The 21,889-nt window shown below is 33.6% G+C and overlaps 2 protein-coding genes across 2 annotated transcripts in view; both read right to left on the bottom strand.

The window, feature by feature from the left end:
• LOC106539284 (synaptonemal complex protein 1) overlaps positions 1 to 993 on the bottom strand; it is a 42,695-nt gene extending 41,702 nt beyond the window's left edge. Inside the window, exons 1-2 of the mRNA XM_087720854.1 lie at positions 979 to 993; positions 338 to 457 (exon numbers count right to left, since the gene is read on the bottom strand). Of these exons, the coding sequence (XP_087576980.1) occupies positions 338 to 457; positions 979 to 993 (135 nt within the window). The remainder of the gene's footprint in view (positions 1 to 337; positions 458 to 978) is intronic.
• LOC106539302 (bile acid receptor) lies at positions 338 to 21,629 on the bottom strand. Its single transcript, XM_014054077.2, has 13 exons — positions 21,199 to 21,629; positions 12,462 to 12,571; positions 10,373 to 10,735; positions 9,317 to 9,457; positions 8,979 to 9,106; positions 8,690 to 8,794; positions 8,179 to 8,278; positions 6,453 to 6,581; positions 6,145 to 6,249; positions 5,151 to 5,264; positions 2,095 to 4,680; positions 979 to 1,025; positions 338 to 457 (listed from the first exon to the last, which is right to left on the bottom strand). The coding sequence occupies exons 2-11, from the start codon at positions 12,523 to 12,525 to the stop codon at positions 4,442 to 4,444; spliced, it is 1,488 nt and encodes a 495-aa protein (XP_013909552.2). The 5' UTR covers positions 12,526 to 12,571; positions 21,199 to 21,629; the 3' UTR covers positions 338 to 457; positions 979 to 1,025; positions 2,095 to 4,441.
• Between the last annotated feature and the right edge of the window lie 260 nt (positions 21,630 to 21,889).

Below are 21,889 nucleotides of genomic sequence, written 5' to 3'. Positions count from 1 at the left end.
CCTACTGGGTTGGAGATCTTTGGGATCCAAGCTTCCTTTTTCCAATCCAGTGTGCTGGGTCTTTCTGATAAGCAGTTTTGGGTTATGAAGGAAAACTTTTGGGAACTGATATAGATCTTCATTTGAAGACCAAACATTTAGTAATTGAATATGCCAATTTTAAAATCTGAAATGTTTTATTTCATTTCCAAAATTTTCATACCCTAAATATTTAATAAATGTTGAAATTATTATTTTTTTAAATTAAAAAATTCTATTCAAATATATTCCAGTTTTTACAAGATAAACAAACATTTTTTTGAATTTACTTAGAAAAAAAGGATATATTCATATTTACCTGAAAAAAACCCTCATCCCTTGTACTTGATTGTGGTTTGACTGCAGACACCTGGGTGTTACTCAGTCTTGGTGGTACAAATAGTTTATATTTAAAAGATTTCTCTTCTTCTTTATCACTCTAAAAAGATACCAGGCTCAAATCTCAGAATAACATTTACCAATATTTCATGCTTTATTGCAAATATTGATTTTATCAAGTTGCTTCTCTTTGCACTTTTTCATATTCTGCAGATCAATATACAATCTACTACTTGATACCATAGTAGGCTAATACTACATAGTAGGCTAGCAGTATTACTACTCTAATAGTTGGGATAAAAAAATTAAGAAAATATATATGGCTTATATTTAACAGGAAAAAAGACAATTTCACTTAAATAAATCATTATTCATGAGGCAATGGCATACTGGGATTAAACATATACATAGGAATCTTAGAACATAAAATCATAGTAAGCTGATTTCTATGAGATACATACATTTAGCTATAAATGACTATTTCCTCAGTTTAGACAGCTTTTGAATTGCCTAAATATGTTATTTTAATTTCTTAATATGAAACATTTTTATTTCTAATCTAGTGTTTTATTATAATGAATTTTTATTATTATAATTCATGTTAATAAAATTGTTGTTTACCATGGATGTTTTCATCGTTGATTTATTTTTGTAAACCATTGGAGTCTCTGGCAGATTTAGAAGCATACAAATGGAATAAATTAATAAACATAGAAATAAATGATAAAATGTTTAGCTGGTATTAAAGCTATTTAGAATACCTTTCTGGATAAAGTATTTGTGATTTAATTTTGCATAGGTTTCATTAGAATATATGAAAATTCTCCATATAATTGCTCTTTTTTTCTGGATATTTTAGTGAAGAATATTATGGTGCCAATAAAATAGAAAAGTAGGGGTAGAAATTCAAGGCCCTATCAGAAAAGGAGGGTTTTCAAATTTAGCAAGACTGACTTATGGTAAAGCAAAGAGAAAGGATATGCGTAAGACCAGAAAGTCTAAACATTATCTCGAGGGGAAGAAGCAAGTACAAAAACTTATTTAAATCAACATATAATAATAAAACTACCTTTGACTGAACTGTCAAGAAATAATGATGAACTTATAAAGTGTTTATTTATTTAAAGTATAACAGAACTGTAAATAAAGTTACAGCTATTTATCTGTAAATGACTCCCAATCAATTCAGAATCTTTTGTACCAATGTTTAGGAATATGTAAACAAATGTACTTTTCTACTTGTCTATAATTCTCTCCTCTTGCTTTACTATTTCTAGGACATGGGTTTCTAGATCAATTGTCAATCTCTCAGCATTTTGAAAAGCCTATCATCATAAAGTTAAGTGTTACACTCCAATGACAATGAATGCAAATGCCAAAAAGCTCATTGGTAACATGTATTATTACTGGCAGGGATTGTTTTTAACTTGAAGTTTATGCATTTCGCTATTAATTGGCATATTTAAGTTACAATAGCGATCGAACATTTTTATTGTTAAACATTTCTTTTATAGTGCAATAGCATCTATAACTGAAATGCTCTAAAAAAAAAAAGAACTTCTAGAATCATGCATAAAGATCACAGGCATAGGATCCAGTTCTCAGCCTCGACAAAATGTTACTTTCGGACACATCACACGTTAAGACAAATGACCAGAGGTGGTTGCGAGGCACTGGGAAAGCGGAATGAAAATACAGTCCTTAGACCAGGAGACCCGTGCGTGAATGAATCTTTACCTCAAACGGCAGCACTGAGCGTAACGACACCAAGCATTGGAACAAATAAAGAAGAAAAGGGCGGGAAATAAATCGATCCAGAGCCGTGTGCAAAAGCGCGAGCCGCGGATCGCCGGTTTAACGCCTTTTGCTGCAAGTTCATTCGGGGAGGGGGAAGGGAGTCTGCCCAAAGATAATGAATGAGCGGTATCGCGTTAATCAGAGGTTCCACCTGCCCGCCTCGCAGGTACACTGCTCTCCCGCGATCCTTTCCGAAGATTTGGACTCAGTTTGGTCCTTTCGCTTCTCATTCAAGAATGGAGAAGCGAAACGTCTTCAAAGAAAAACGTGGATGACAGAATTTTCAGACAGTTAGACCTCCTTTCACGTTGTGTTCACAAAACCTAAACTGAAAGCGTAGCGAATTGGACTGAACACTATGATAAGAACTGGGGGAGCGGGGGGCGGGATATGTTAACACATGACAAAGAACTGTGGCTTCTCAAACAGATGGCCGTCCCGGATTCAGTTTTGAAGAGCCGCGGATAGCTGATCAGAGTAAACAAGCTTTCAGATTAGTAAGGTTACTTAACATTCGCAAATGGTGTCAGGAAATCAATCAACGTCTCGCCATCCTTTGCATCTAGAAATGGAGCAAGCCGATTTGATTGACGCCGAATTGGGAAGCGTTAGAGAATCTGCGCGCAGCAATATCAGACGAGGATATGTGGTGAATGTTTTTTCTACCCACAAAAAGAGCGATTAAGTGGTGTTTTTCGCAGACATTTGAACTAGGAACTAACGGAAAAACAATGTACCATCCAGCAGCAGCAATCTGTGCTACTTGGTCTGTTTTATTCCAAATTTTGAAATAATGCAATATGACTTTTTAGAGAACTACCATTTTAAACGTGTATAAATGTATTTTAGAAATAAAGATTTCTGACCCATTAAGCATATAAAATCAATTAATTTTCTGCAGAAAATCAAATTGATAGTGCATTTATTAGACTTAAATATATACCTGAAAAATATTGCACTAAACAAAATTAAAAAATATTAGCTTTATATTCAGATGTCATTTACACAATATTATTTTACATATGAATAATAATTCTTAAATGCATAGATAATATCTCCAATATAAAAACAGCAGAACTTTAAGATACATATATATATCTTCAAAGTTACAATAATAGAAATTAACAGGAAGCTTTTTTAATTGAGAAATTATATCAAAAGATAAGATAGGGATTATCACTATATTAATGTAAATCATTAATATCAATCTAAATTAGCCTCTAGTACTAAACCATAAAATCCAAACAGATGGCAATGTATGACTGATGTTAATAAAAGAGTAATCAGGATGCAACCTGCTTGGTACTTGGATGGGAGATCAGAAAATTCCCAGTGAAAATAATGTGCCAGAAGAATGCAGTGACTGAAAACAAATCCCAAAGGAATAGTGACAACACACTTCAATTATTGCTGAGAAGGAAACATTGTTGTCCATAGCAGTGTCCAGAAGCTAAGTTCAACTCAATTGTTTTTATTTTATATACAGTATATACCTTTCAAATGTACTGGAAATCTTAGTTGTATTCACAAACGAAGTTGTATTAATTTAAACTTCAGTTTAAATTAAAAATTGGTGTGAGTAAATTTTAAAATATACTTCTAAAATAGTCCATCTACAACATGACTTCACATAGATGTGAAATAATGTTAGTAAATGTTAATATTTAATTATTGTAAGTATTCAGCTTTGGCAACAAGATGAATTATAATATGATGTAAATGACATGGGGGACATGTGTGTGTGTGTGTAAATTTAATCAACCAACATTTATGCAGTATACCCAAATATGTTGCAGATTGTAATATTTGCAAGGTCAGTACCTTTGCAATGTTCGTGTATGTATGGGCTACAGTATAAAACATTCTTCCTATAACCATGTTTTTTTTCCTTTATTCATTAAATGGAATAATGTAAGTATTAATTTAAGATCCAATATATATCCAAATGGAAAATCAACCCACCTTTTTACTAGAGGTCTGAATGGTTCATATAAAGAACTGAATACATTACAATATCCAACAGTTTAAACAAATTTTACATATATCTTTTAAAATGCGACAATAACATTTTGTCAATAAATTGTACACATTCTCATATTTTTGCTTACCCAAAATGTATATGGGTGCTTTTACAACACAAGCTAATATCCTGAATAGTTATAATAAGAGATTTATGAAATATAATCCATTTAACATAAATGATTTCTTAAAATAAAAGTTTAAGAATTAAGGAACAGCATGTTTGAGAAAGCAGTCCTTTGTAACAATTCATATAAGTAGCAATTTTTCAATGCAAGTCCCACATTTCACAAAGTAAAGAAGACAGTTTAGGATCCCTTGTTCTCCAAGTTACTAGTACTTCTGAGTGGTTGTGATTAAGTGTTCTGAGTTCAGTGAGCCGCCCTATGAGACGGGCAAAATGTTGCGGTTCTTCAGGGTGATAGATTTTTGAATATTTGTACAGAATTCCTAAAAAAGGTTCCTGGAGTTGTTCTACATGTTGCTTGTTTTTTAGGAGTGGTCGATCTGAAAAATATGAACATAATTTTTTATATGCACATGATTTTGTGTAAAACAAAGTAACTCATTTACAACTTGAACTGTTAGGATATTTCAAAATTACAGAACAACTGAACCTCAACCAGCTTATCTATCCTTATGAAATATCCTGTATTTGTGTTCTTATGTCAACTCTCAGCAATATCAAAAAGACAACATTGGATTCTTAAGTAGAAATCATATTTGGTATGAGACTACTGTATATATTCATGTGCTATTGGCTACAGATTTTCCTGAAATCTCTTATGCCCATTCATTTCAGCAGAATAGGGATAATATGGTATTGTATCTTTTAAGAAATAAATACTTAATTTAGAAAAAAATTATTAAAGATTTATTAAAATGTAGAAAATTATGGTAGTCCTAGAAGAGAAAAATAAAATTTTTGTTTTCATTCTTAAAATTTGAACTTTGTTTTAAGTAATTGCTAAAGCTACCTGAAAAATACACAGTAGTTGCAACAAGTAATGCATACTCTGTTGCGGTCACATTAAGTTCTCCCATGCTTCTGTAGAAATAAAATAATGCGGTGATAAACTCCTCAGTTATACCTATAAAAATAACAGAAAATATCAGATGACAGCTAAATAATATATCATGGAGTCATTCTTAACACAAATATTAGGCTAAATATAAATGAGTAAAATTCATTCAGAAACATTTTTGTGAGAAGGTTTGTTGGCATTTTAAATAAGTTAATGGTAGCAGATATATTAAAAATAAATAATTGTGTTAAAATTAATAAAAAAAATCAGTGAAAATTAGTATGTTCAGAGAAAAAAGCAAAAGGGAAGACTTTTAAAACTCAACAAAAAAAGCTTAAATGAAAAATGAAGAACTCTTTTGTTTCAAACACAATGGTACAAACACAATGGTACAAAGATAGTAAAAGGAAAACTTTTCCAAAATTAAACTTGAGAAAAGTAATGGAAGTCCTTCAAAGTTATATAAACATAAAATAATAACACCCACACTACCATTTCATCCACTAGTGTGGGAAGAACAAGAAAAAACTGCTAAACAATAGTTTATTAATTGTATAATGATAATATTAAGGAGTCAGGGAAAAAAAGTAGATCATGGAACATATTAACAATTGAGATGATGAAGTATGTGAGAAACAAGGGTGTGAAATTAAGAGGAAACATTTAACAAAGTAAAGTAGACACTAGAAAAAGGTAAATAATGGTTTAAGTGGCCAAAGATGATTCCAGAATTCAAAAAAGTAAAAAATGTACATGATGGCAGTATCAAGATGCTAAATCCAAATAGTGAATTGGATGAAATCAAAAATATGACAGGGAGATACTTCATTATTAAAAATTCAGTAGAAGAATTTTCAAGATATTTTATTTCCTTTTCTGAAACTAGATATATTTAAATTAAATATTTATTCAGCTATTTATTAAACATATAACAATGCCCCGTTACCTGTTGTACTAGTAGATGTTGGACTTTCTTCTGTATGAGACATCTTTGTGGGATAAGCACTTTTATTTTGGCCATATATAGTATGATCAGAAAATTTTATATGATCTACAATAAAGAACAAAAAACCCTAATATTCTTTTTCAAATATTTTAACAGAATAAGTCAGACTACAAAAATATTGCTTGTTAGCAAGATTGATAGAAGAAAGGGTCATTCAAAAGAAAGGCCGCTGATGGGACAAGCTTTATAGTAAGCATTGGGCCACTTCATTATATACATAAAATAAAAATGTTGTTATTAAAACTTACTTTCATGAAATGGTGTCTGATATTCAGTTCCTTGTTCATTGTATAATTGTGCTGAGCGTAAAAACATGACTTCAATTGTAGAACCTTTTAGTAGTGCAATCTGATCATCATTGGCTAAGCTTTCAAATCCTATAGTGTAAACAAATAGGTAAAATTACACTAAGGAAAATTTCCCTTTTACTTTCAAATCCTATAGTGTAAACAATTAGGTAAAATTACACTAAGGAAAATTTCCCTTTTACTTATCTTTTCTGAAAAGTTTCTTTTAAATAATCAGATTTGAAAATTGTAATTTTTTAGATTCCATCTCTTAAGATTTTACAGCCTCAGATATGAAAATTGTTGCTGGAAATGTTCTGATTTCCATCATAAAAGTTCTATGTTGGAGAGACCCAAGGGGGGTGGAGGGGAGGTTCATGAACTTTCCAGGGAGAGAGCTAAAAGAGGTTAGCTTCTAAACTTTGCTAGCCCAGCAACATTTTTCCACTTCTAATTTTAAGAGAAGGAAAGAAGGATAGAAATTACTTTTTACTCCCATTTAGCCAACAGGAAACATCCATGGCTGTGTAATCTTAGACATTCTGATACTGAATACTGTGACAAAGAAAATTGTGAATCTAAATAGAACCATTGCAGATATTTGAAATATTTTTTAAAATTATTGTGCATTGTGAAAATGCAAAACTTTAAATGTAGAGTTGAAAGGAATTCCAAATACTGAAGAAGTTTATGAATACACCAGGGGCTACTGATTTTCAGAAAGTAGAAAACTAGATAGTATCAGTGCCATGATAAGAGCACCAAAAGAACATCCCAGATCCAGCAGTGGAATGGTTAAAATTCATCAAGCTCATTGAAATGGACAGGGACAGGACATATTTAAACTGATTTTTGATATCTTTGTCTAATTTAGGTCCCATCAAATATCTTAGACTACAATTATTGCTTTGCAATGTATCCAGTGTCAAGAATTATAAAAAGCATAACCAAAATATCAAAAAATGGGGAATGTTAACTAGATCCATTAATAGCAGTTTCTTTTGAGTCCAAACTTATTTATACTTGAACTAGAGCAGCAGTGTCCAGAGGAGATGTTGATAAGTTAAGAAAGCAGCACAACTGAAGCTTTTTAAAAAGCATTGACACTGCATACACATATAAAGGGGTGTGGCCTTGATTATACTGCCACAAGCACCATCTTGACTTTTTTGACCCACTATGAATGCCACTACAGTAGATGATATAAGTGTCAATTCAAGATCTAATAGACAAGATGTGGATAGACATTTTAATTCCATAGTAATAGTGGCTATTTGCAGGAACAGAAATAAATGGAAGATAGGATGAACAGCTAGAATATTTATCAATATCAGAACAATGATAAACACATAAGTGAGGAGAGAGAAAAGAGTTTTGGTACGAAGATGTTCAAGTGGATTTGGAAAGAAGTCTTTATATATTCCCAGAGGTTTGATGCAAATTGTTTATGCTGGCAGAAAACACAACCAAACAATTTTGCATGAGGCAAGGAAATCCTGTAGTTTGCCATTGTGCTCTAGGATGTTTTGGTAATAGCTCACCTTCCAAATCCAGTTATCCAAGTGCTGCCAGCTGGGGCCATGGAAATTAATTATAAAGTCATATACCCAAAGTTAGTACATATTTTGAGTCAGCTAAAAAAATTGATCAGAACTAGTTTGTAAAATACTATATTAAAAAGTATTACCTGGGAGTCTTCTTGTAAAATCTACTAGGACATGCACATGAACCATTGCTGTTTCCGAAAGACGTAGAAAATTCTCCTCAGGATTAGTATTTTCCTGTAACTAATTAAAAATATTTAGAATGAGCCTATATGCCATTTGAAACTTGAAATAGCACATCTCTCAAAAAATAAAGGTAAAAGTTTCCCCTTTCCAGTAGTGTCTGACTAAGAGCTGAGGGAGCCAGCATTGTCAAAAGACATTTGCATAGTCATGTGGCCAAGGCACATGGAACGCTGTTACCTTTACTTTCCCACCAAAATGGTACCTATTTATTGACTTACATTTGCATGCTTTCGAACTGCAAGGAGACAGGAGCTGGGGCTGGGGCTGGGGTTCCCTACTCTGCATGGCACTTGGGTCTTGAACCAGGCTGTCAGCTTTCCAGCTGACAAGCTCAGTTTCTTTAACTGCTGAGCTATAATGCCTCTTCTCAAAAAAAAATCTTGGTAATATTAATGTATGAGTACATACAAACTTTTTTGCTTCCTCGATTGGAATTGTGCATTTTTGGTGAGCAACCAAAATATGATCAATGAGTTCATGTTCTGCAGGAGTAAATTCCATTCTCTCCTGGACCTTTGAAAAAAAGATAGACTTTACTTCAATGCTAAATACTTAATTATAGTATGTTTTTATAATATAATATTATTATATTATATTATGTGTAATATTACATTGTATACATATAAATAATAATATAATTAAAACATATAAAAATATAAAACATTAAAAAATATAAAAACATGAAAGATGACCCTACTTTTAAAGGTTTGGTTGTAGACGATACATGCTTGCTGTCCATTCCTTCATCTTCCATTTTGATGTTGCAAAGGAAACTACTTTTTTTTCTAAGTCGTTTTGATTTACATTGGACTTCAGTTAACAAACCTATAAGAATTTACACCAAAATTCGTAAGCATGTTTAAGAACTGTGTTGATATTTAACTTACATTGTAAAATATGTGGCATTGTTGAAATTGAAATTGTATTAACAATTACTATATTTGGTTAATTTATTCTATTCCATGATATGAAACTTATCAGAAATGTTTCTAAACTGCACATCAGAAACCAGAGAAAAGTAGTTTTGGCACTCACATTCAGCCAGCATTCCCACAGCTTTACATTTCTTTAGGCGACATTCCTGACACTTCCTTCTCATATACATATCCATTTCACAATGACCTCCATTCTTGCATCTGTATATTGCATTTTTGGTGATGCTCCGTCGAAAAAATCCTTGCAATGATTATTTCAGATTGTGACAAATAATAAAGAAACTATACATCAGCAACTTACTGTACTTTAATTTGTAGTGTTCAATGTACTAAGGTAATATATTTCAGAAAAAGGGTGTCAATAAATAAGATTAAAAAATTACAAATCTAAAATAGAATTTCTTAGAAGGAAATGAGCTCCATTTAACTCAAGGGCTCTTACTTCTGAAGTACATGGATGTTATAAGATAAGATTGTTATTAAGTAAATTATTTGCAATTATTTTTATAGCTTACAATGATTTATAAGAAGTTAGACATTTTAAACAGTTTCAAAAGGCCTTCCTTTCCCCTCACCATCACCTCATGAGTAGATTAGGTTGAATTTCTGAGAATGTTCATTACAAACTTAATCTGCAGATTATCTGACATTTTTATCTCAATAGAAATTTTCAAAGAAAAAAACCCATTGAAGTTCAATAAGAAAATTTGTTTATTGAAATTCAAGGGTAATGAAAATTTGAACACTTGCATGTCAGTGCTCTGCCTGATCAGCGCAATTGGCAGGGATCAGATTGCTGAAGTCTATATTGAGGGGAAATATCAGACAATCTCCAGATTAAGTTTGTTCATCTTCAGTATTATTATTTTATGAATAGCCCTGAACTTCCTGCTTTTGATCTTTACTCCTGCAACTCTAATACCATCAAACTATCCAAAGTCCACTGACTTTTACTAAATGTCATTTGCAATTGAACAGAACATAATTTGCTTCCTATAACTTGCTTAGACATTACAATCCTACAATTTCCAGCACCAATCTCATTATCTTTTTAACTCTTCTACTGGTATATTTTGAATAATCAGTATTTGGCACTTCATTCCTAAATCTTTCATATGCCAGTCCCACTTAAGATACAATATTCTTTTCTTACTACCTTTACAGCCTTCACAGGTGAGCGCATTGTAATGATATCCTGAAGCCTTGTCTCCACAGACTACACAGAGTTCTTCTTGCCCTTTTATTCGTAAGGCAGAATGATTAAGCCTCGGTCGTTTCTGTCCAAGGTATGCTCCCCCATCATGATGGGGACCCATGCAGGTGGGTTTACTGAGTTCACAATTATTGATGATGTATTGACCATCATTGAATTGAGAGTCCAAGCTATACGAATTGTAATGAGTCTGTGGAGATGGTGTCTGTAATACTGGAGGGAACTGAACAGTTGAATATTGGCAGTAAGGAGCAGCTTGGAAGTCAAGGTCTTGCACCGGATAACTGATATGTTCTGGTAAGATATCTGGATTGTTTTGGGAAAAAATCACAATTTAGAATTTGACAAGTTTAATTGTAAACTAACGTAATATTTCTACATCTAACAATATTTGCCACTTGATTTTTTTAAAAAAACAACCTCCACATCCGAGTTACATATTTGCCACCCATCTTGTATCCGATGATTCTAATAATTGAGATTAACAATACACATCCCAAGAGGAAAGTTAAAAAAAAGTAAGAAACAGAGTGAATGACATTGTCATTTATAATGACCAACTGGAAATTAAGCATATTGCTAGAATTATTTTCAGTTTGGAATCTGCTTTTAGAAGTTCCTGTAGACAATACATCCTTTTCTGAAGAATTCATCTTCGTTTTTGTAGAATTATATTACACTGAATTTTACAATACAACCATTAATGTATTTACTTTGAAACATTTGCCCCTTAGTAACTGTTCTTGTGGTCATGTAATCAATTTTCCCAGGAACACTGTTCTATTGAAGGCCTATGGGAGAAGAATCTTATGTTTAAATGTGTCCTATACTTGAAGGAGATTCAATCCCCAGTGATTTAAAAAATATAATCCAAGAAGGACCTAAACCAGTGATGGCGAACCTATGACACGCGTGTCAGTGCTGACACGCGTAGCCATTTGGGGTGACACGCACAGGATTTTATGCGATTCATCCTCGGCTCCTGCACGGCCGCCGAGGATGAAAGAATCTGTGCTGGAGGAACGGGGAGGCGGGATGTGTGATCTCCCCCGCCCACACTCACTTACTGTATTGCCGCCGCCTTTCTGAGCGCAGGGGCTGCTGGTAAGGCGTGCGTGCCGTGCGCACACACGTCATCAGCGCGGCGAGGGAGGACTCGCAGGAGAGGAGCGCGGGAACAGTGCGCGCCTCTCTCCAGTCAGGCCGGCACAGAGAGTCTACTCCTGGTTAGTTAAAGAATTCGCCCTCCCACTCACTTATCTCAGTTCACGGCAGGGCTGTGGAGTCTGCTGCTTCCAGCTCCACGTCCTCATCAACATGCCGCTCCGGCCCGCCCCCGCTATGAATATTCATATTCTTCGCCCTCGCGTCACTAGGAATATTCATAGCAGGGGCGGGCTGGAGCGGCATGTTAATGAGGACGTGGAGCTGGAAGCAGCTGACTCCACAGCCCTGGTTCACGGCACCCCAAACAAGTTCAATAATATCAAGGGCAACATACGAAATCGACTGATGAACAAAGAAGTTACTAAGCAGGTATGTTAAATAATTTGTTTTTGGTTTATTAAATACAATTATATATTGCAATTATACATTTTTGTAGTTTAAACTATAAATTGCGCAAAATTATGTTTTTGTCGAAGTGACACACAACGTGAGTTATGCTCGATTTTTTGCCGATTTTTGACACACCACGCCAAAAAGGTTGCCCATCACTGACCTAAACATTGTCTATCAAGACTAAACATCTGAATAACAATGTAGCATTTTATTAAGTACAAAAAATGACATTCATAAAATATTTTAAGAAGGATTAATGCCTTAAAATATTCATCTTCATTATGTTTGAATCTTTCTTTGAATTGAATGTGTATTGGGGGGCTTATTTTTGATTCCCTTAAATATAAAATGGCATTCCAAATAACCTTTCAATATTTTTCATATATGATCCAGAACATGTATTTAACAATTCCAGAAATTCTTGTTTTTACAAACAAACATATTTTATTGGTAATTTCTCTGTTTTACTCACCATAATACTGTATTGGCTCACTAAGGCAATATCCATCAGATACTGTTACAAAGGTATTTGCCATGCTCTGTTCCAGTTCCACTGCTTCATTCAATACAGATATAGTTGTCCTTTAAAAAAAATCAGACCTGAAGAAAGGGATTGCATTTAATTATTTTAAAGTTCAAGAGCCAAGGTTTTGCTGCCAAAATGGAAGATTTTAAGAAGCAATTTATAAAGACAAAAATGCTGAAAATAAGAAATAGAAAAAGCAATCCTATGAAGGTCTCTAAAGTATAATTTAATCAATCAAATTCATTTGGTTAAAATCTTTATGAGGCTTCCATTGAAAATTATTATTCTGTGTAGATTTGTTTTGTGTGTAGATGAACTATGAAGACACCATCATTTCATTGCAAAGCATATAGATAACACAGCATGTTGTTTTGTTATATAATGTCTGTAAAAGTTTTAACTAAGTATGTTGGAAATATAGATTATGTAGTGTAACTTATTTTTGTTCCTAAAGAAAATCTCCTTTCCACACAATCCCTTTCTAATAAATTACCTTCTCAAGTCATGCTTATAAGCTTGGTATTTTATGATTATGGGTTTGGTATTTTATGATTCTTGGAAACCTCTGCCTCAGAGATTCTGCTGCTAAAATTTGGTAATAAACTTCTTACTAATGCTGACATGAGTCATAAGGATCTCGAATGGAATTGATATTTTATAGTGTAATGTGCCTTGTTTCCTTAAAAAAACAAAAAACAACAGACCACCCATGACAGTAGTAGCAGATGAACAATTCTATTTCCTCCCACTCTAGTGATGTTATCTTATCTTTAGTTGCCTGATATTAGCTACCAGAGAGAAAGAAAAAGAGAGAGAATTAAACACACTCTGGTCACAATAGTTTTTAAATCTGCCATAGGAAATGGAAAAAACCAATCTGAAAATCAAAAAAAATATCCTGATTAACATTCCTATACTTAGAAAAAAATCAACATAAAGCCTGAAACAAACAAAAATGCTAATTATATATACCGAATAGAAAAGAAAGACTGATAAAGGATCAGAACTCCTTGAAAATAATTTGGAATGTTGAGAAGGATTGAGGAGTAGAAGATTAGATTTCCTGGCAGCATAACTAAATGTAGATTCTCTCTGTTTTAAAGAAAGATAATTCTCAAACTTTCAAATTCTCCAAATGTCTCTACCAAGTCCTAAATAATTTAAAACTTACTATATCACATGATACAAAATAATATCTGCCACATCTAATTATTAATAATTATAGCAAAAGTTTGGATTTTATTCTTTTGTATTTTTTTATTCAAGTAATAATTAAGGTCTACAATGTTAGATTTCAACTGACCAAATTAGGATGTGAAATTAAAGGAGATGGGTTGTTTTGTTTCAGTATATGACCTCTGCTGAATGTTAGGAAATAGAGGGTATGATTTTAAATGTAGCATATAATTCTTTATTTGCTTACTAATTCTTTCTATTAAAATATTATGATTTGATCATTATCAACAATATTTCATCATTGGTTACAGTTCAAAAGATACATAGAATAATAGACTAAAGTAAAATACAAATAAATAACACTTTAAAAGTTTGAAGCAACTATAATCATTATACATACAGCAATATACATTTTAGGACCTCTACAATCAGGGGTGGGTTCCTGCCAGTTCTAACCTCTTCTATAGAAGAGGTTCCACAAATCTACCGTGTCATTTAGAACCGGTTCCAGCTCCCTCCCACCACCTGTCCATACCACGCGTGCCCTGCCCACTGCTCACTGATTGGCTGGCTCACCAATCGCCCCACCCGCCTCTAAGAGTCCTATCTAAACCTTAAAGTCTTAAAACTGTCAAGTTTGAACATCCCTGGGGTTTTTTTTCTAAAAGATTAGGGGTGCAAGGGTCTTGTAACTTGACAGCTTTAAGACTTGCACACTTCAATGCCAGAGTTCCTGAGCAACATGATTGGAGGAGGAATTCTGGGAGTTGAAGTCACAAGTTTTAAAGCTGTCAAGTTTGAACACCCCGGGGGGGTTCTAAAGGATTAGGGGTGCAAGGGTCTTGTAACTTGACAGCTTTAAGACTTGCATGCTTCAAATGCCAGAGTTTCTGAGTCAACATTTTGGTTGCTAAGCAAGAACGTTGTTAAGTGAGTTTCACCACATTCTACCCAGTCACATGACTGTCAAGCCACTCCCACTCAGCCACATGACTGGCAAGCCACTCCCACCTGGTCACATGGCCAGCAAGCCACTCCCACAAAGCAGGCCACACCTACAGAAGAGGTTCTAAAAAAATTTGAAACCCACCACTGTCTACAATGTTCCAGAAAGTAGACATGCTATATCAGAATCAGATTTCAAGTTGTCTTCAAGGGCAAACCACACAAAGCAATTGCAGCAGTTGAATTTGCCATTAACAGAGTATTGATTACTGTATTTGTATATCACTGTCCAGGAAAGCTTGCAGCACCTATGATCAAGACTTAACGCGACTCTGATTTGCTAAATTAATGTGGGCGAACAAAATAATATATTTCAATATAACTGTTCAAATAATTCTAAACTGTAGTCTGGGTTTTGTAAGAAAGGAAGACTTATATGTTTGATGGAAATTAAAGGAACAAACTGAAGAATTGGGAATTTTTATCTTAGGGAAACGGTAAAAGGCCCAAAGGGCAGAGAGTAATGTAAAAAGTTGGGAATAGATAGAGATTTTAAAAAAAGAGACCCTTAGGTAATAATAAGAACAACTTCACAAGCTTAAATCAGGAGAGGCTATGAAAAAAGGAGATGAATGCTGGTATATTTTTATTGTTTGGATCACAAAATCTTATTTTAATTTGTCTTTAAAATAGATTAAAATGATGTTACTTTGGCTATCTTTTTTCAAAGATTCAATTGAAAATTTACAAAATATCAGTTTTTTTTACCTGAGTCTTTTTCCCTTCAAGCAAATAGAAAAGAGGAAGAAGCTAGGTGGTATTCAAGTAGTACACCAAATTGCAGTTTTAGAATATTGAAAAATATACCAACAGGTAAATTGAAAGGAGAAGGAGGAGGAGATGATGCTTGGTTTCACTAATGACTGTACATAGATAATTGGGATAAATAAATAATTGTTAATTCTCAAATTTAAATATATAAATAAACTGTTAAATCATTATTTATGAACCCTTTATAGAGAAAACAAGAATGAAAATTAACTAAGCTGATTTTTATTTTAATAAAGACATGAATCATTTATGATATTGTATCAGTTCCAAAAAGTTAGATTCAAATCACAGAAGCACAGTAATAGCTGTGCTTCTTCCTTTATTTCTAGTGAACAAAAACAAAAAAAACCCTGATTAAAAACATACCTAAGCTGAATTTCATTTAATGACTTTGAATTAACCAAGCAATTATTTGCTTCTAGGCTTTTAGTTTTAACAAAATTGCAATTGGATTGGCATGTTTAACTTTTGGATTTCTTAAGAGTTAAAAAGGTTGAAAAACAGTTCCATGGCACCTGAAACACTTGTTTACAGATTCTTGGAAGATATTTCTAATTTGTAAGCCTTGCTTCCACAGCCATCTATTCCCCTCTTCCAGTACAAGGTAGCAAAAAGTGAAAAGACATGGCATGGTTGGAATGCTGCGACTTGTTATCTATTTGTAAATATTTGTTTGAAATAGAGGCAACTAGATGAATCATGAAACTTTATCAATAAGATAAACTGATCAGTAAGGCATGAACCAGTCAACCTGTTTTAACATTGTGTGATTTTTGTCTCAAATTAGAGTAACTGAAAAAAATTATGCTTTACAACTCATTCACTAATGCAGAGATACAAAGGGAATAATTGTGTCTTCAAATCAATCAATTCTTTCCTCTGTAAGATTTTTCTACTGTAGGATTCATGAATTGTGACTCAGAGATTAGATGTGATCACTATCTTCAGTGGAAATGCCAAAGACTCTCCAATAGTTGCCATAAACTATACCTTTAATGTGAGTGGAGGAAAATACATAAATATGCAGAGATTAATCAGAGTAGGCATAGTTAATTAATGCAATTAGATTTTTAATTATTTATAAATAGAATCAGATTTAGGTTTTAACCTGGCTCAGTTTATTTTAATGGGCCCATATATTTTTTTAAATGTGTAGCTTGAAATATTACTCAAAGGCCACTTTTATTTTTCAGACTAAAAGGGAGGGAAAAGGAGTGGACAGAAATTTTCTGTCTTGCTTCATCATGACATTAAAAAGAAGGCCAGAATCTTGTTTTCATTATCAACAAACTTTCATACATACAAGTCTGGACAAATTGTGTGTTGTGGCCTGCCAGCAGCCAGCAGAGCTGGCAGCAGATTTGGACAGTGAGGAGATTGGGGAGGAACATGGGCCAGTCCTAGAGTCTGGGGAAGGTTCTGATAGGGGCTCTGTGTCAGAGGCAGAGAGGGGGGCAGAGCTGTATGCCAGTTATCAGCTGCCTTCAGAGTCAGACATCAGTGAGGCAGATGAACAGCTGGAGCCGGTTTCCAGTGAGTGGAAACTGGCCATTTTATTAAAATTCAGGGATTATTGTTTTAAAATTTGTGTTTAATTACCAGTCTTGCCTATCCATTTGTGGCAAAATTGAAGTAAATATAAGTATCCTTTTTCTGAATATCCTGGGAGCAGAATAGATCAGTGGAAAATAATGAGCCACAATGGGCTTTGTAATTCTTTCATAATCCAGATAGTTTGCATAAGTAGCAGGGGCAGCCTTAAAAATATAGAATTTTAGATCACTATTTTACCAATTTACAAATTTATGCTGTGTTTGTAATGGCAATTTGAATAGTTGGCATATTTGAGGCTGCATAAATTAACAACTATTTTAAAATAGTTTCTTTTGGTCCATGAAGCAGCATAAAAGTACGCTACAATAATGTACTATATTACAACAGCTGAGCTCTAATCTTGCTGAATAACAAGGCCAATGAGTGGTGCATGATCCTCTTACAAATTTAATGTAAAACAAGTCAGAGCAATTTGTTTATTTCCTATCAGTAGAAAAAAGCATTGCCCTATAGCTGTCTCTGATGCTGGGCTTAATCTGAGATAGGAGGTGAGTTTTGATAGATTGTTCAACTCATGGCTTTAACCCGATGTCAATTTCTGATCCATGGAACTGATAGGGCAAATAGGACAAATTCTTTACCAAAACCACTGCCTACCCCATACATCACCTGAAGAGTCTAGAGTATTGGGCAACTTCAGTTTACTCAGTCCAATGGATCAAGAGATAAACAATTTCCCAGTAATTAGCACTGGGTTATCTGTGTCACCCAACTCTCATGGACCATGGAATTGCTGACTGGGAAGATTCAACTTTCCCCCCACTTCTTTTTCTACCATTATGGTTTCAAGTCCTGGAAGGAGTAGGCAAGAGAAAAAAGTGGGGGGGAAGCTAGGAAAGCAGAAAAAAACCTCAACTGCCATCTTGAAAAACACTCTGAAAGAAAGCAAATTGCAAGGCACCATGGCACTGTCTGAAATGGAAAGAAGTTATCTGATGTTCAGGAACAATTCCCTCAGACAGTACTGCTTACTGTACAAATTGCCTGTTGGGGGCTTTTCTTTTTTCATGAGTCTAACTGTCATACATGAGACCACTAGATCTATGGTGTTATAAAGCCTGTATAATTCTTGATTGTTGCTCTGTGAACTATACCCATCACACAGGCAGGAACTGCATACCTGACACTTCCTGCTGCCCAAACAAAAATAGCTTCTTTTTTTTTGGAAGCTGACTTTCCAAGTAATATTTCCATTTCACATAATCTTTTTCATAAACTCACATCTAACTTTCCTCCAATGTTTCTGAGGTGTACATGGAAGATTTACTTTTGATTTGAAGGCAATGAAAGCTACCACCAAATCCAGTGAACTAGATGGAGAGATCTCATGCATGGAGTTTTCTTTGTTAAATTCTCTGAGGAGAACAAGTGCCACATAATATCTCTTTCTATTCTACTTTTTATTCCTCTGTAATATAAGATCCATAAATCAATACTAGAACAGAATGGAGAAGCTGGTATAGGAAACTAAAGTGGGAAGGTGAAAATTGTGAAAAGTTATCTCTCTCTGTCATCAAAGGAAACATTTATTGGGATTTCTGTATATAGAAGAAAGCGTCACAAAATAATGGCTTGAAATTTGCTTTAAGTAAAGGTGGATATAGTTGCGATAAGGGTGCAATTGGCCATATTCATATAGGAAACTTACAAATTAAAGTCTCCTACAGGTTAAATAGCAGAATTCGTTTTCATACAAAAGAGGCAAAACAAAGAACTGCTTATTCTATACTAATATTTTAGCTTTCAAAAGTAATGAATGTTACTAAAAATCTCATGACAAAAATTATTTATTTTTTTGCAAAGATACTGTGCAGCTGTTAACTATTATAAATGGCAATAAAAATGTAATGCTTGCTTTATTGCACAATGTAGAGCATAGGCCTCACAGGAGACCCCCCAGGGAGCATTTCAGAATGTTTGAATTGACAGTACATTAACATCTATCGTAAATATTTTGACAGTAGTGTCAAAAGGGAAATTTCTTGACCAGAGAGAATTTTAGGAATTTAAGCTGAAAGTCTTCCTGCATTTCTGTAGTGCACTTATTTCCTGGGAAAAAAATATAAGGTTGCAAAACCATCAGATTTGGGCAAAAGTTTCGAATCTTGATTTGGATCTTGTCCTAACTCTTTCTTCACACCCTGATATACAAAAATAACTGAATCTATTGCTGTCATATAAAATTTTAATTTTACATAGGCAGCTTTGATTATTTCTAATGGAATTTAAAGTTTTTCAGTGTTTTAGCATTAACGCTTAACAATGACAACAGAAATATGAAGAATTGATAAATATGTCATCAATAATGTTTCAGAAACTTGTTATTATTTTGTGTTGTTTAATTACTATGCTATATTTTCCTTTACATGCGACTAAGACTTTTAAAACTTTAAAATATGACTAAAATTAAGACTGCTGTTATAAAGACGCATATTTGGAAATGAATTCCTCTGAAGATTTGAGTCATTTGAAATGAAGATCTACATAGAGAATTATCTGTAGAAATAAAATAAATCTATATCACCTGCCATGCATGGCCATTTTTTTCTCATACACATACGCACGCATATATTTATTGTATGTAATGGTTTGTAGTTATAAACATTGCTTACATGCAAACATCAGCATACACATTTTCTCAAACTTTTGAATATGTTTAAGAGCCTTCAGCAAGCTTTATTTTAAAGTAAATATGTTAACAATAAGGAATAAATTAACTGAACATATCCACAACTGTTTGCATTCATGACTATACTGCAATACATGTCATATGTGAGTTTTCTCTTGCTTTCTCTCCATCTAAATAATTCCCCAGTAGTTTTAGTAAAATAGAAACATTATTGCATCCATTTTACATACTCAAAGGACACTTCCCAGGAGAAGGTTTTATTGGTATTGAACATGCTGAGAAATATATTTCTCTGACTCCCGCAATCAATCAATCTATCTATCTATCTATCTATCTATCTATCTATCTATCTATCTATCTATACATACATACATACATACATACATACATACATACATACATACATACACCACAGCGATTAATATGATCATTATAATGACAAATTTCCATATAGGTACTTTTTAAAATATTTTTTAAGCATTATCACCGTGGAGAAAACAATTATCAAAAGTTACCTTTAGAGATGGAAAGTGTAAGCAAATGAAAGTGAAATGTTCCAGTGAAAATAAATGGGTGTTATTATATTTGGACATTCCAGTCATAATTTAGTTTAGATATATATTAGGAAGAATATCACAAAAACATTCCCATTGTAACAGATTCTGATGTTTTATAAAGGCAAATATAGCTCTATTTAAAATAGAAATAGAAATATTGTTACCATTTTATTTAATATCACAAAATGAATGTCTACATGTTGTAGTCCCATGTTTGTATCTAATAATTCTATTTACCAAGATTACTTTGTGTATTTCATTATTGGTTTAGAATGGAAAGATGCACCATTTTTCTTTTCACTGCGTTTAATGAATTTATTGTTAAACATAATATTAGTATGATTACTTCACTCTGTTCCAGAAAATGGAATAGGACAAGCAGAGTAACTTAAAAAGCAACTGAATATCTTATCTTTAAAAGATTAGAATGTTCATTGCATCAATGTAATATACCCCAATATCCAATTCTCAAATAATAGGACTCAAGGCAAGTAACTCATATGTGGGTGAGAATTAAATATGTTCCAACAGTCTTTTCATTGAAAGAGAACATAGATGATGTGCCCATTAAGTAAAGTTGAAAGCTCTGATTCTGTAGGTAGGTAGGTAGGTAGGTAGGTAGGTAGGTAGGTAGGTAGGTAGGTAGGTAGGCAGGCAGGCAGGCAGGCAGGCAGGCAGGCAGGCAGGCAGGCAGGCAGGCAGGCAGGCAGCTAGGCAGACAGACAGACATAAATTCTCACATTCCTACACTATTTCTAACCAAGAAAATAATTACAATGAAAAGAAAGTGAATGAATAGCTGACTCTTTCATTATAATTAAGTTCTGGATTTTGAAAGTCACATGACAAACTTTACATAATGACTCTAAAGTATAGCATTTTTAAAAAAGATTTTGACAATTTTCAGGCAAAAGTGAATAAAATTACTTACACCACTTCGTTCCAGGGAACTGTCCTCTTATAGGCCCTCTTTTCAGTCCTCTTATAGTTCTTCTTTTCAGTCCATCTGGAGCAAAGAGGGTTTTCTGTATTTATCTGTTTCTTTGCACTCACTTTGGCTCCAAATGCATTACAGAGCGGCACTTCACTCTATCTTAGAGACACAAGCTTCCCACACAGCCATCCCCAGGGTCAAAGCAAGGGCAGCTGCAAGATCACATAAATCAAACAATAACTGAATCATCAGGGACAGAGGCCATCAGGATCTACACGTCACATTTTCCCAGCAATCTCTGGAGCCAGCTCTCTCAACTTTTTGGTTGTCCTGATTCAGAGTTTGACATATGCTCATTTTGATTGCTTCACACTGTTAACATAGTATGTTACCAGCACAGACTGTCTGCACCTTCTCATGGAAAGACAAACAGCAAGCAGAATGCAATGTAGTGAGCAGAATTTAAGACTAGAAATAGAGAAGGCAGGATTCTGACTTCTACTCAGATAACATTGGGCTAATTATTGTTATCATTCAGAGTTGAAAGAGGTGGGTAGACCATACATTTGTTAATAATGAACAGAGGATTAAAAAGTAATAAATAGATAACAAAATACTTATACCTGCCATGCTCTTTTTATAATTGTCTGTGCCATTCATAGATTTGCCTTATACATATTTGCTAAAA

The sequence above is a fragment of the Thamnophis sirtalis genome, unplaced genomic scaffold (assembly GCF_051295495.1).
Source record: "Thamnophis sirtalis isolate CommonGarterSnake01/CBP01778 unplaced genomic scaffold, rThaSir2_p1.2 scaffold_7, whole genome shotgun sequence".
Classification (NCBI taxonomy): domain Eukaryota; kingdom Metazoa; phylum Chordata; class Lepidosauria; order Squamata; family Natricidae; genus Thamnophis; species Thamnophis sirtalis.
This window is presented reverse-complemented; position numbering and strand designations above follow the sequence as displayed.

What these genes read in the sequence shown, in the direction of transcription:
- LOC106539302 (XM_014054077.2), bottom strand. Translation starts at nt 12,525, where the DNA reads ATGGCAAATACCTTTGTAACAGTATCTGATGGATATTGCCTTAGTGAG. An exon ending in TGAGCCAATACAGTATTATG is followed by an intron (nt 10,736 to 12,461) that starts GTGAGTAAAACA and finishes AAAACAATCCAG; the next exon opens with ATATCTTACCAGAACATATC. An exon ending in TCAGACACCATTTCATGAAA is followed by an intron (nt 6,250 to 6,452) that starts GTAAGTTTTAAT and finishes TCTTTATTGTAG; the next exon opens with ATCATATAAAATTTTCTGAT.